At 39.5% G+C, this 14,512-nt stretch overlaps 1 protein-coding gene across 1 annotated transcript in view; it reads right to left on the bottom strand.

Annotated features, from left to right (window-relative positions):
* The window catches only part of LOC121863747, a 79,977-nt gene that overhangs the window by 37,510 nt on the left and 27,955 nt on the right, over positions 1–14,512 (bottom strand). The window contains exons 17-18 of the mRNA XM_042362514.1: positions 3,538–3,765; positions 2,195–2,361 (exon numbers count right to left, since the gene is read on the bottom strand). Of these exons, the coding sequence (XP_042218448.1) occupies positions 2,195–2,361; positions 3,538–3,765 (395 nt within the window). The remainder of the gene's footprint in view (positions 1–2,194; positions 2,362–3,537; positions 3,766–14,512) is intronic.

Below are 14,512 nucleotides of genomic sequence, written 5' to 3'. Positions count from 1 at the left end.
AACTGCAAATAGCAAATTAAAATTCCTTGGTGCACTACCGTATAGTATACAGTGTATATCTATACAAAACAACTGACCAGCCGTGGCAGCACTCTTCCCCTTTTAACTTCGCTTATAAGAGAATTTTGTCAGGGTCATCACAGACTTCTGCTTTTTACATTTCACCCCCACTAGCACTGATACTAGGCAGTCTTTTAGGGGCCGCTTCATACAAACTAAGTTTTGCGAGTACAACACGAGATGCTGCGTGGGGCGACTGTGCTGCGGGAAAATAATTACAAGCTAGCCACCATCTGCTTACCAGGAATAGTTGAAATTGCAAATCGCAAACAGCAAGGGTCTACTGTGTGCATATTTATTGCTCCCAAGTTTCCATCGACATTAATATTAAACCATGTAGATTTCTGAACTACTCTGCTGCATACCAACATCAAGAATAGTTATTCAAGTAGTCGCCGACATGGGGGGTTGTCACTGACGGAGCAGGGTGGTTCCACCCAGCACACCACTGTAGCTGCCAGACACTTCCTCCATGGCGAGAAATTCAATTATGATGCTTGCGAGAGGTGACCGAGTAACTCCAGATGTATGGGCGAGTTCCCAGAACAATCCACTATCTCTTTACGAAAACTAGGCAGGAAAACTAAACCATTGGCGCAAAACAAAACCCGCTTTTAGAGACGATCACTGTCTGACACATAAGATGCATGCATTTATAAACCACTGCCATCACAAGGGTTAATGAGCTCCCAGGAGGCCCTAAAACTGCATTCTGTAGAATGAACGATAATAACTTTAAATCGGCATACGAGTCCTATACAGTCAGCCCCCAGTGTGCGCCCCCCCCCCCTTTTACACTTCAGGATGCCACTTTTTTGTGCATACTCTGGATTCACTTGGTAAGGTTTAACATAGTTGCCACCAGTGGTTGGGAAGTAAACATTTTAAATTGATGAATAATGTACTTTTAACAAAGATGTTCTGCATTTTGTTATTTGGTAGAATTTTACCTATACAACTTTTAACTTCGTGTACAAAAGCTATACAAGACTAATTTCTACACCTTCATTCTTATGGCAATGAACTTTAGCAAAGATTGCAATCTTTAAAATGGTAGCAACTTCCTTTACAAAGGCAGCTAGTGTGCATTAAATTATTGAATGTACAGCAGAGTCGCAATATACTGTACACCCATTCATAAACTTTATGGTATCTCGAAATTACACAATCAAATATTCATAATTTATGGCCGAGTGCCAGCTGCTGCATTGTATACAGTACTGTACGCCCGGATAATTCGCAGATTTTTATTTCGCTCTTTTATTTGCGGATGACACCTTGGATGAACCCAAGAATGTCTGCGGATAATTTTAAAGTTGCCAACATTTTCGCGGCCGGGACAGGGGACCATTCGTTCTAGAGACAGTAATTTCCTTTACCTGTATTGTATATAGGTGTGTGTGTAGACAAAATGGGAAAATCTTCAAATAATCATTGACAAATTTATTAACAATGACGGTCTACCCTCAAGTCTACTCCATGCTTTGTTACTAATAAAGCAAGGAGTAGACTTGAGGGTAGACTCGCATTTTTAATAAATTTGATTCGAGGATTTTCCCATTATTTTCATGCATTTTGTGCGTCTACACAGCCACACAATACAAGTAAAAGAAAGAATTGTCCTAAGGGCAAACACAAAGGGAATATACATTTTGTACACAAGAATTCCCTTATTATTTAGCTTCATTTGGTGCCAAGTTAATAAATATTACAAAAACATAAATCAACTTTCCAGAAAGTTATTGCACTTTAAATTTGCAGTATATACTTAGTTTATACTGTACAGCATGAACAGCTGACCAGCCAGCGCCACCATCCATTGTCGCGTTGCTGATCTGTTTCATCTTGTTACCAAGAGGAGGATTATGAGAAGGGAAGGGGGCAGTTTGTAACAACTACTTTTTTCACAATAAATTTTACTGTATTTTTTTCATGGATGTTAAGTTTTATTAAAGCAGTTATGTAACCATTAACACTTCGCCTCCAAAACCAAATTAATTATGTTTAAATCAACAATTATAATTTGGAATTTAGATCATGAGGTCTTCTGGCACCTAACTCACAAATTACAGCAACTCCAATGTATAGTATTACCTTAGAGGATTCCTAAATCAAAGCACAATACAGTACATACTTTTAGTGGACCATTTAAGTGAACTTCTTCATCAATGATAAGGTTGACCAGGCTGTCTGTTTTGAGATACAGCTGTGAGGGGTCTATGCCATTGACTGTACCTCCATCTTCCATCACCACACCTCTTGCCCCGGTCACCTCCACATCAGTCATGAATGTTACACGACCTGTCAACAAGGCATTAACACCGAATCATTCAACCATTGATATCCTCTACAATCCATAAAATATTCTGGAGTTTTAGGACTTAACTGTTGAACATGACTGAATTAGTTTTGAACACAATACATTTTCAAATTATTTACTGTACAGTAATTAGAATCTAACATGATAAACTTTTCATACAATGAGAAGTCATGGATGGGAAGGCAGATAGAACTAAATTTCATTCCCACCAATAGCAGAGAAAACCTTAATGGAACAAAACGATCTAAGGCTTTACCACTGACAACTACAATACAAGTTTTACAAATCTGGAAGATTAACTGTCTTTTAAAAGATTGCCCACAATGGTTAATTGCAACCAACTTGCCAATTACTTGTATACATGTAAGTTAAGCCAAACAAAAATGGACAGGTGCATGGAAAAACCTGGAACTGTACCAATGAAAGAATGATGTATGATAGCTAAATGATAAAGACATGTTCCATGTAATCTTGAGATTTCCATAAATCAAAGTTAAAACTGAAGGGTAGATGCCCACAGGTTCATCTGTTAATGTAGGATCTTCCTTCCATACTCTACAAAATACAGTACTTCTATTCATATCACTCAATACCTGGCAGTGCTCCATTCAGTCTTAAACCGACATTTACTCTTGCCACACCAAAATTTTAATTACCTCCTATACTCTTCACTTCAGACCATTTTCCACATGCCTGTACAACCTTTATATCCTTACCAATTACTTTAACATTCAATGTCTTTCCAAATGTATTTTTACCATTTCGTGTAGCTCCAAGTTTAAATGCACTTTGTAGTCATTCTATGCCAAGGTTTCCCATCTAATTAAGAAATGGCAAACCATACAAACCTACCTCATCAACAAGTTACTGGTTTTCAATGAAAATTTATTTGAAATAAATGCTCCTTTAAATTACTGCATCCATCAGTCACTCATTCCACTGAGCACATACAAAGTTAGATCCTTCAACACCTAAGTACAGTAATGTAATATTGAAATACCCAAGTCAAGACTATCAAATTTTCCATCAACACCTCTCAAATGGTTATAAAACTAAACTAAAATAATTGAAATGGCATTTTAATCCACGGATACGGTACTTTACCGACCACCTTTGTATTTAATTAATACAAAGTTAACCTTACTAAGTTAACTCACCTGTGATACTCTGCTGTGTATCAACCACCACCACGTCCTCACTCAGATCCAGTCCATTGATGTTATTGCTCCTAACTACATCGGTTACAACTGCATTAACAAAGTAGTAATTTGTCGAGACAAGGTTTGGAGAATCTAGATCCAAGAGGTCATCCCACTCCACACCATTGATGGTGGTGGCCAAGAGGTTCCCAGCCACAGTCAAACTCTCCGTGTACATCACAGGACCTGACAAAAAATGACAGCACTCAACACAAGGGTTTAATATTTTCAATCTTATTCATGCTAAATCTGTAGTCTGATTATATGAATGATTATATAATTTGAATGTTCCCTGACCTAACTTTGTTGAGTTGCAAGAGCTTTTTCCTTTCAATGAACCATTACATGAAAATCCAGTTACTGTCCATCATACCCATGTATTTCAGGAAGAGATGGGCAATGGCCCAGGCAGCAACCCACATTACCCAAGTGAGGAGTCACTAGAGCCAGTGCTCATTCACAAGCATGTGCTCAACAAATTTAATGTAACCATCAAAAAAGTTCCACCAGGTTTGTACAGCACAGTATGCCATATAGCAGCTACAGGTCGAGTTCCAAGTACAGTACAGTATCAAAATATTTAGTAAATTCTGGAGTACTAGTTATGTTCAGCATCAATTATATACAATTATACAGTTGTAGTATCAAGGATCAATACATAAACCTAGAAACATAAAAAATGGTAGGTGGGTATATGCAAAATAATTCCCAACCTCCAGGGTTGGCACAATCAAGGGCATAGAATGGAGGTGGGCAGTAATAAAGTAGTTTGCTACCAAGCTCAAACTATTTTTGAATTTACAATACTTAGAGTATCATTTCAGGCAATTGTTACAATTACTTTACCTTTTTTTTATGTTTTTTTACCTCATTACTTTATTCTGTGGGTCTCAGAAGCAAGAGATTTTATCAAGCAATCAGAACTGTGTGCAACATGCTTCCAGCTAATCAGTCCCAACTATTGAGCATATGCAGTGTTCCTAACCTGTCAAAGCAAATCATCTCTTCCTGCCACATCTTTCATATATACAGTATACCCTTAAAGCCCGCTGGGCTTAAATAAAACAGACCATGAGAAAACAAAATCCTCAAGTTTTCATGCCAGTCCCTGGAGTGTGCACAATACATACATAGCTTTATGCACATGTATAACAATGTATGCACAAGACAATATAATAAATATGAAATGATAAACAATCGTGAAATAACACTATGGACATTAGATCCAGTGATAGTTGTGGTAGTGACAATGCAAAGACAATGCTTCCAAAATGTCAGCTCATCTGGTGCACAGGATGTAAACAATCCCTGTACTGGACAGTACAGAGTGAACATGCCCGGTACCAATAAGTATCTGTAATGTGTATACAGTAGGTACCTATACTTGTATCTTTTTGTATTAAATCGGGTAAATTTTATAAATGCCAAACCTTGGATAATAAGTCAAAAAAGTGATAGCGTGTTGTGGTAGCGAGAACATGATCGCACATAACCAATGATTAGGCTTTGCCCGTACAGTTTGCTATTAAATCAGCAAAAATTATTTTTCCAAAATATACCTTGCTAATTATAGGGTGCTCTGTACGGTCCTGTAATACAGAGTAGTACTGTCCTGTACTGTCCCTGGAACACAGCCTCGGATTTAGTTTATTTTCCATGGCAATCGGCGAGTTTCCGAGGGACACAACCTTTAAAACCACGAGCTTTAAGGGAATACTGTACATGTCTGAGTGAGCACATCTGTATGCAAGCAACTCCAGTGAATAATATACATTTTGCAATCTGCATCCTCAGCAACATGACCAAAAAAACTACTCCCTTTGGCCATATTAGAATGGGATGTTCACATGCAACATATTTGTGGGGACGTATTACAATGAAGTGCTTTTGTGTCTACCCAAACTAACAAGTGGCACCTTACATCAGCTCCTTCAAAATTTAGGAACCTTATTGGTTTTTAAATATTTGGGACAAATAAAGCAGACCATTGAACACTGCACTGTATATACCTATATTTGTTATTAGGATCTTAAACCTACAGGCTATGGGCAGCCACCTGTGAATCAAATTATCTTATTTGTCAAATACTATACAGAATCAGCAATGCATTACAAGCCATACTTTACCCTTTATTTTTTATTGCAATTGTACTTTTACCTTCAGTAATTGTATGTCATAAGTTTGCTACTGGAATTAACAAAAAATAACCCCTACTTTTACTTTGTTTCTGAAGATTAACCACTTTCTCTTAGTAGCTCTTTCCAATACTTTAACAAGATTTCTTCCACTACTACATAGCAACACCATGGGTCCTTGGTCCAAGGTCTATGGGAGGGGATACGAATTCTAAAATCATGGCAAGATACATAATTATGGGGGAGGGATACATGAATACATTCCTCCCAACCATGCAAAGGTTAAGAAAAGTTTCAAGACTTCTCCAGAACTACCCAACTATTAACATTGATGAAGTAAAAACGACAATGGGGCAGTGAAAAAGGTTATAGAAAATTTTTTTTTAGGTTTCAAGGAAGCATAATGCTCTAGCACCTCAATGCATCCATGATCTTTTAAATACTGTACCTTATTACTCTAATATTCACATTGTGTAACATAGTTGGTGAAAGAATGAATGTGCTATAGCCAATTAAATATTTTATATTCTATGGCCATTTTTCCCACACAAGTGCTATGTTACAACAAAGTTCAGTTACTATGGCTTGTGACAACTGACTATACTCTTACCATGTTAACCTGGCCCGTAAGCCATGCCCCTCGTCTATAGCTACAAACAGCAGATTGGTTCTGCGGAGTGTTATACCTCCCCAGACTGCACGCATTTAGAAAGACCTTTTATGATAAATATTTAAAGTGTTCTGATATCTTCTCTGAAGTGCTAATGCCTTAAAATCATTTGCATTTTGATAGTTGATATTTAACATCTAGAAAAAGGTCTGCTTACCAATAATTGTGAACAGTGAATTTTTATTAACCAATCAGCTATTAGTATAGAAGACGGGTGTGGCTGTATGGGCCAGGTTAGCATGGAAATACTATAGGTGTTGTCTTAAGCTCTTCTGCACATCATGCAAAACTACTGTTAATAAAATGTCCAAATCTCATTCTAAGCTTATATAGCGATAACATTGTTATACGGATTACCAAAGTATTACATTATCAAACTTTAATAATTAATATTCAGTCAGTGACTAACAGCTGACAAGGCCATGAGAAGCTGGTTTCCAGTAGGGCCCTCTCAGCAGCATCTGGTGTTAGGGCTAGGTAGTCACCCAGCCAAGTACTAACCAGACAACTGATCAGACTAGAAGCAGCAATTCCAAATGTGGTACTACTGAAAATGATTGTACAGCACTAAACCTACAGGGAAGTATTCCAATAAGCCAGAATCTACATAATTTTAGCATTCTAATTGAAATGTTGAAATCGAGCATGCTGAAAGGAAGGCTTGAACTTCACTCCCATAAATTTAAATTTGTTTACATGTACAGTACTGTATTTTAAGCTTTGTTTTTGGTCATTTTAAAAAATTTCAAGGCTGTTTAAAATTATCTAATGTCAAGCTATTCTCGAGAGTTCCTTTAATATTAGACTGGGAGCCCAGAGGGTTTTATTCTTGTGAAAGACACCAAAATGTTTGGCCTCTTGAGCTGAAGGTACCCTCACCCAACATTACAAAAATGGATTGCTGCCAGATCTGGGGTGTGGCTTTGCCCCTGAAACCACCCTTAAAGTGGATAAAAAGTGGCATTTATTTAATGGAAGAGCACCAAGGATAAATCAGTGTCAAACCTTTCCTTGTGGTCCAGAGAGAAATGACCAATGAAAGCAATTTTAGGAATGGCTTTTCTCCTGCTAGCAACACCCAATTCTTGGACTATACCCATTTTAATGACCACTAATGACAAGAATGTTACCCAGTGCATTGGATGCTGTGTTTAACTAGCAGAGGAGCAGTTCATCTGAGGAAGCATCAAGCACTGACTGGGAAGTCTTACAGGAATTTTTTATCATATTCGCCACCTTATCAGCTGTTTGGGCGCTCTGTCCAGTGTTAGTACAGGAGGAAACTAGGGACTGGGAAACCTGTGGTGTTTGGTAGTGAGGGTCACACTGGATAACACCCTTCTCGACTGTCTGGGCCGAGACTCGAGCCCTTGACATATTGGCGAGATATGCGCGTTACCACTGTACCACCATTGCATCAGCTATGATTTAGTGAAACGGCTTTAGACAGAAATCGCCTACACTTGTACAGATGAAAATTGGGAAACACCAGCTGGACTCAATATGTGCAGTGGATGAGGAACAGGTACAGTATTGCTTACTAAAAATGTCCGTCTGTCCGTCCATTTATTTATTTGTCCGTCCTGTCAGAGTACATATACTGTTTATGTATTCGTGGAAATGGCGATACATGTGGTCATAATTGTGATGGTAGTGATAAAGATACCAGTGGATGGTGATAATGATGGTACTGTAGTTTAATGACAGTATTGCCGATTGGGTTGGAAGGGAACTTTACAAGGTTAGTTATGCAGTTTCGCCCAAACTAGAGCAACGCAAAACTGCATTCCTACTGTATTATCACATTGATACAGTCAAACCACCTTATAACAAAATCCTCTACAGTCTATATTAAGAAAAGACCATCAGTAATAAGGAAATCACTCGATAAAGGAACCCTCTGGTCTGAATTATTTAGCTCGAGAGGTTTCACAGATTGGATTTAGGGCCATCCAAAATACAAGAAAAATAGAAACCATGCACAGCTTTTACATCTTCATATCTCGGCGTGTGACTGGGACAACTATGATGTTAACACTGGAACCCTAGATGGCAAAAACACACTGCAGTTAACAGTGGGAATTTGCAATAAGAATGAAGTTATACCAGAGAACCACCCAGAGACTTAACCTTCAGGTTGAATACACACACCGACTGGACAGAGGAGGCGGTGGTGGAGTTCAAAGATTATTCCTCCTTATCTCACATCTTTGAAATGGTCCCAGTTCAAGCTGACCCCAACCACTGAGGTGATGGAGAACAATCTCCATCAAAAGGGCCACTTTCATATGGCTGCTTCATTCCTTCACCCAAAAGTTGCCACTTCACTGGTTTCATTTCCCAGTTTGTGGCAGATATTACTCAAACTGATCATTCATGGATCTATCTCCAAATCACCAATGAAGAACAATGTGGAACAGGAAACTATGGTGCATTTTCTCAGTGGCAAAGGAAACAAACCAGAAATATGGCAACTTAACATTAGCTCAAAGTATCCCTAAAGGCATACTCCATTCAAGCTCTATAAACTAGCTTTTGATAATCATATTGGTCAGAAACTTCCTTCTTGAGCTAGCCTTCTTCGGAGCCGTGGGAATATTTGTGGCAGATTCAGATATTTAATACCTTCTCAATGAAGCGGGTATCTTGGCCAAGGGGTCATTTACTGGATTCATGTTGGGTAAATTTTACAACAGATGTACCAGAATTCACCATATTATTGCTGCAGTGATGGAATGAACTCTTTAAGTTCCTTTTCAATAACCGACAAGATAACCCTTGGACAAGAAATAAGGTCCAACAGTAACTTAACTGCTAAATATTGTGAAACTTCCTGCAAATGCCTCATTCAAGAATCTCGGATATGAAGACTTCTTCCAAGATGTCATCAACGGACAATATGGAAGCACAGCAGCTTACTGGGCTTGCTATGTATACCTCATTAACTGTATCGAGAGCTGCAATGAGCTGTATGCACCAATGACATTGACCATTACATCCTTGCCCTCCCAGGTGTGATTGAAGAGTACAGTACTTCGCTTTGAACAGCTCCAATTACACAAGGAAGGGTTCTCTTCCTCCACAATCAGAAATTGATCCTCATGCCCGAGAGATACTGGTGCACTCTCCATTCCACATACAAGTAAATGCTAAGCAAGGTGTGCAGTTGACTTTACCTTAAGGCAAACAGTCAACAGGGATGCAGTATCTCCCATGGAAGCCATCTCGGCTTTCAGAAACTGAGCGCCTTCAGAAGTTGGTCAGTCACTCGCTCAACATGGCCCTGTCAGAGCTCCGTCAAATGGTTGGTCTCCAAGCGGGAGGAACCAACAAATCAGCTGAATAAATGGAGAATTCAGCGTGAAAATGCCGACATGGATGCCCTTGCCAAGACCTTCAGCTGCACTTGCACCATATTCTCCAGCTTCCCTTGTTAATGTGTCATCAGGGAAGAAAGCAAAGGATAAATTTCTTTGACACATTGGTACGTGGCAGAAAACTCTATACTGAAATTTGAAGGAGTGTGCAGTCCATAATTCACAATTTCCGGGTAGTGCCAAGAATCAAGATACTTAATTTTGCTGCAGAGAATCTAAACGAGGCAAAATCTACATTACGGAGTAAATAAAGAGGAAAGAGCAAGGGAAGTCTTCGAAAGACTTGGTTGTTACAATAAAGAAAAGATTCTTCGAACTTGCAACACCTACAGTGTGATCCTATTACTGCAGTACCTCTCACTCGGATTCTTTTCTTTTTATCCTCTTCACCACTGCTCGGCTCGTTAGCCGCTTGGGCGATCGGTCACGTCTGTCACACACTGTTGGCAAATACTGGGCATGCACCTGAACCCACTCCAGTGTTGGTCAAGTCATGTCTTGAAAGAGCTCTCACTCAGTGCCGTCACAACACTTTCTGGTAGATTGTTCCAAGAGTTTATAGCCCTTAAAGGTGACAGACAAAGCTATCCTCACAAAAGAACTTTAAAGTAAACAAGTTGTGTTCATGGCCAAGGCCACTATAATTGATGGTGGCAACATCCTCCATGAAACTATCTTGAAACACAGTAAGTCCACAAATGCAACCATGGCCAGTGATCTAAGAGGTTTCACTTGGAGAACAGATCCAAGAGGTATTTTAGTGGATACTCTCGCCTACACCTGCCAATTTGTCACTTACCAGCCAACCCGGCCGCGAGTTCCTCAGACCAAGCCTCGCTTTCGGACTGCGTGGCGATTGGCCAGTTCCCTCTTCACCTCGGCCAATCCGCAGCGCCACTCACTTCAGGAAGACTTGTTTAAATACCCCGAGCCTCGCCATGAAGATTATTCTACTCGACGCTCTCAAACAGACAAGGCCTCTCAAGCTCCTCACCACACATTTTAACATAATTGAAGGTAAGGAAACTAGTTTCTGGCGCACCATCCAGCCTGTTAACACACAAACAGGCGCCTCCCTCTCTCGTGGAGGTAACATATTGCTCGAGGCTCTTCAACTAAACGCTTATTTTCTGCGTTTCCAAGCAAATTATTGGTCATTTTGAAATTTATTTTACATATTGACAATATATAATGCAGTGCAGTGTTGATTTAAAGAAAATAATCTTGAATTACACAGAGAACTAAAATTTTATGGGTGAAATGGCACCATGGGGTGACTTCTCTTCCACCCCAATGCCTTCTCTTCTCTCTTCTCCTCCACCCCCATTCTAATTCCCATCATCATCCAGGAGCCTTCTACATAGACACCTCAAACTAAGTACTTTTCTGCCTTTTTTGTTGAATTTAGGCAATTTTCGGTGAGCTGGAACCAATTACCCAAAAACCCATTGAAACAATGGTTTCGGTTAACGAGTTTTTTGGTTAACGAGCAATGCTGGAACTGATTGTGTTCGTTAACCGAGGGACCACTGTATAGAAAATGCCATGGCGAGTTTCCCTTCTTGCCTCCTTCCTTAGTGCGAGATCTCCTACATTGCCTACACTACAGTATTTGACATGTAGCAGTCCCCATCCATTAAAGATTGCGAGTTAAGAACGCGTGGTTCTGGCAATTGTCAAGTACGGCATTCATCAAGTACAGCATTTGTCATTACAGGGCCTGACCAAGCCCCGAGACAAAGTGGAACAGAGCTCCTCAAAAATGGTGCATTTAAGGAAGAGTTTGCCCATTTCCTTATCGAGGAGTGGAGGATACCTCAATATGGGCCAATCATTGACAAACCATGTACAGCTCACATGGTGGAATGTGCATGGAGATGAAAATGGGGAGGATGAAAGGCAACAAACCTTGGAACCCAATCACCTTCAAGGTCAGCACGAAGCACACTTTGCATTTCAAGTAAAGAACATTCTTACTGGAAATATACTGGGAAGATCTATTAACACAGATGTCATCAGTCTTCTTGGGCTAGTAGGAAGGATGGAAGGGCTCAGTATCATGTACTATGGGTCGGGCAACCACTGGAGATACTCTAATGTGTCTGAAATAGTTACCATTCCAGGAAAAGCATTCGGGACTCACTGAAGCACTGCTAGGGCTTCATGCCATAATGTAGTGATTTTACACAATGCTTTTTTAAGAAGGGCAAAGTGAAGCCCTTTGAGCAGCTTGTAGTAGTGGAAGCTCAGTCCTGTGACGGCATTGCAATCTTACATCTGAGAAAGTTTGTTCCAGGTGTTACTAGCTTTGTCTGCTCACTGTATGGGTTCAAAACTTTCAATATAAATGAGGCAAGATACAATGTCTTCCTATGCACGAGTGGTGATAATGAGAAGGAACCTCTGGCCAAAGTTTTAAGATCAACCTGTCTTTACCCCAGTGCACCAAAACACTTCGTAATCAAATCAAAAGGGTTCAATTTGTGGCAAGGCTTTGGAAAAGGGCTGATCTGACTGGTAAAGAGAATCCCAGACTATGGATGAAAGGAAAATCAAATGTTTGGGAGCCAGACTGGCATCCAGGTAGTTAAGTCCCCAAATCCATCAGACACTAATGGATAATGTGGACAAGTGTTCTGTCAGTGGATGAAGAGGAATCCGACAATACCTGGAGCAAGAACAGTGAAGATTTATAATGTACTCAAGAGAACGTCCAATTGGAGTATTACATTTTAGGTATGTTCAGTACCACGATTATATATTGTTCAGTCAATTTCTTTAGTCAACACGAATAAAAGCGATTCGTTTAATAATCTTTGAGAAAGATAATAGTTCAACGTCTCGGTGAGCTTGTGTTGCAAGACTTGTAATTACGGTTTGAGTGCTTCAAGCTTATTTTCGTCAGTTGTAAAGTAACTAAATAAATTTAATTACTGTACCCCAGTATTCAAATTTTTTTTAATACTTAACTATGGTTTTCCAATACTTTTACTCCAATACAACTGAAAAAAATTTTTACACGTCACCAACAGTTTTTAATGTTTGTGGCAAACTAATATTTTTTTTTAAATTATTAACCATTGTAAAAGAGTTGTGTGGGTGTAAGTTAGTGTGGGTGGAGCTGTGAAAGGTACGGTGTGGGAAACCCTACGCGGTCAGATACCTAGAGGTCTCATGAGGTAACGTCAGTCAGGTCAAAGTTACCATGCCTGGACTTTCCCTTTTGGTCTTGTGTTCATGAGCACCTTAACCACCCACCTCCCTAGCCTACCCTTTTATCCCTCCCCCCCTCTCTGAATCCCCTCTTCTTCTCACCTTTCCTTCAGGGGCTTGGTCTTCCCTCAGACATCAGTTGCTCTTTGCATATACTGGACCTGTACCTAAAATGAATTTCAGAGGCTGCGACTAAAATACTTTATATACAGTAATACCTCCGTTAGTCAGAATCCCTCAAACCCGGAAATCTCCGATATCCGGAATTGAAATGTGCTCGGAAAATCATTCCCAAAGCAGGAATTATCTACAAGTTTCCGGCTTTGGGAACAAATTTTCCTGGGTTGAAGATGGAGCACTTTCTGAAAATATCATTAATAAAGACAAAAGCCAAGGTATTTTAGGGGGCACCTGACCTTACTCGTGTCAGGTGGAGGTAGGGTGGGGGATTAGTGGTCCCGTATTACTGACCTAATGATGGAATGTCAGGTCACCCTTTCTTGGGTGGGGGATTAGTGGCTTTCATGATGTGAAGATGTCTTGAATAAACAAAACCTAAAGTATTTTTAGGGAGATTGTGAGGACTAGAAGTAGAAATGAGCAAAGTTGTAGCCCTTTAACATTATATACTAAACATTGAAAAATGGATCGAGAAAGCAGAAAGGTGCAAGTGATTAGAGACGGAATGGAAAGTAGTAGTAACATGCACCAGTGTTGCCAAGCGATAAGCTCAAGAGCCGATCTTTTAATTTGCCTCCATGCAGTCACACTAGATGCCTGTTGACTTAATTCCCGTGTGTGTGTGTGTGTGTGTGTGTGTGTTTTGACCTTGCCAATCACATTGTAGGATTTGAAGTAGTTTGTTCAGGAGTCAGGTGACATGCCAAGACACTTAAACAGCACACATTAACAGCACTACTAAACCATTCTTATAACATTTTACATTATAATTTCCATTTTAATATTAACGGATACACAACACGACATGGCTACTTTTGCACAACTGGTCAATGAATAAACCAGCACAAGTGATGTCACAAAGCTTCGAACCTTTACTCAAATGTACGAAGTTAATTACTAAAATTATTATGTAGGGCACAAAATAAGTTGTTTATACTCAAATTAATAGCTATCTTGCAAGAACTCTAGCAATGCAAGTTATATTCTTGCAAGTCAATTCTGACATTTTATAAGCATTAATTAATCCTCCATGGTGGGGTGGGGGGGATAAAAGTGATGGCACCACAGGTCGTCTCACGGTCTACTGTACTTTTCTCGATACAATATTGTTTATTTGCTTTTCATTAATTAGTACAGATACATTACTGTAATAATCTGTGCTTATTAATACATGAACATTTCATATACAATACAGTATAGTACTACAGGTGCTCCTCTACTCGAGAACATTCAACTTAAACTTTCAGAGATAAACATCATCACTGAGGGGGACAGGTGTTTAAAGTGGACAAGACTGGATTATTTTGAAGAAAATTCCAGATAAAACAACCAATACCTAAGAGAAGAGCAAGCCAGGC

The sequence above is a fragment of the Homarus americanus genome, unplaced genomic scaffold, assembly GCF_018991925.1.
Source record: "Homarus americanus isolate GMGI-L3 unplaced genomic scaffold, GMGI_Hamer_2.0 scaffold48354, whole genome shotgun sequence".
NCBI lineage: Eukaryota > Metazoa > Arthropoda > Malacostraca > Decapoda > Nephropidae > Homarus > Homarus americanus.
The sequence above is the reverse complement of the archived record's forward strand: the minus strand, read 5'-3'. Positions and strand labels throughout refer to the sequence as shown.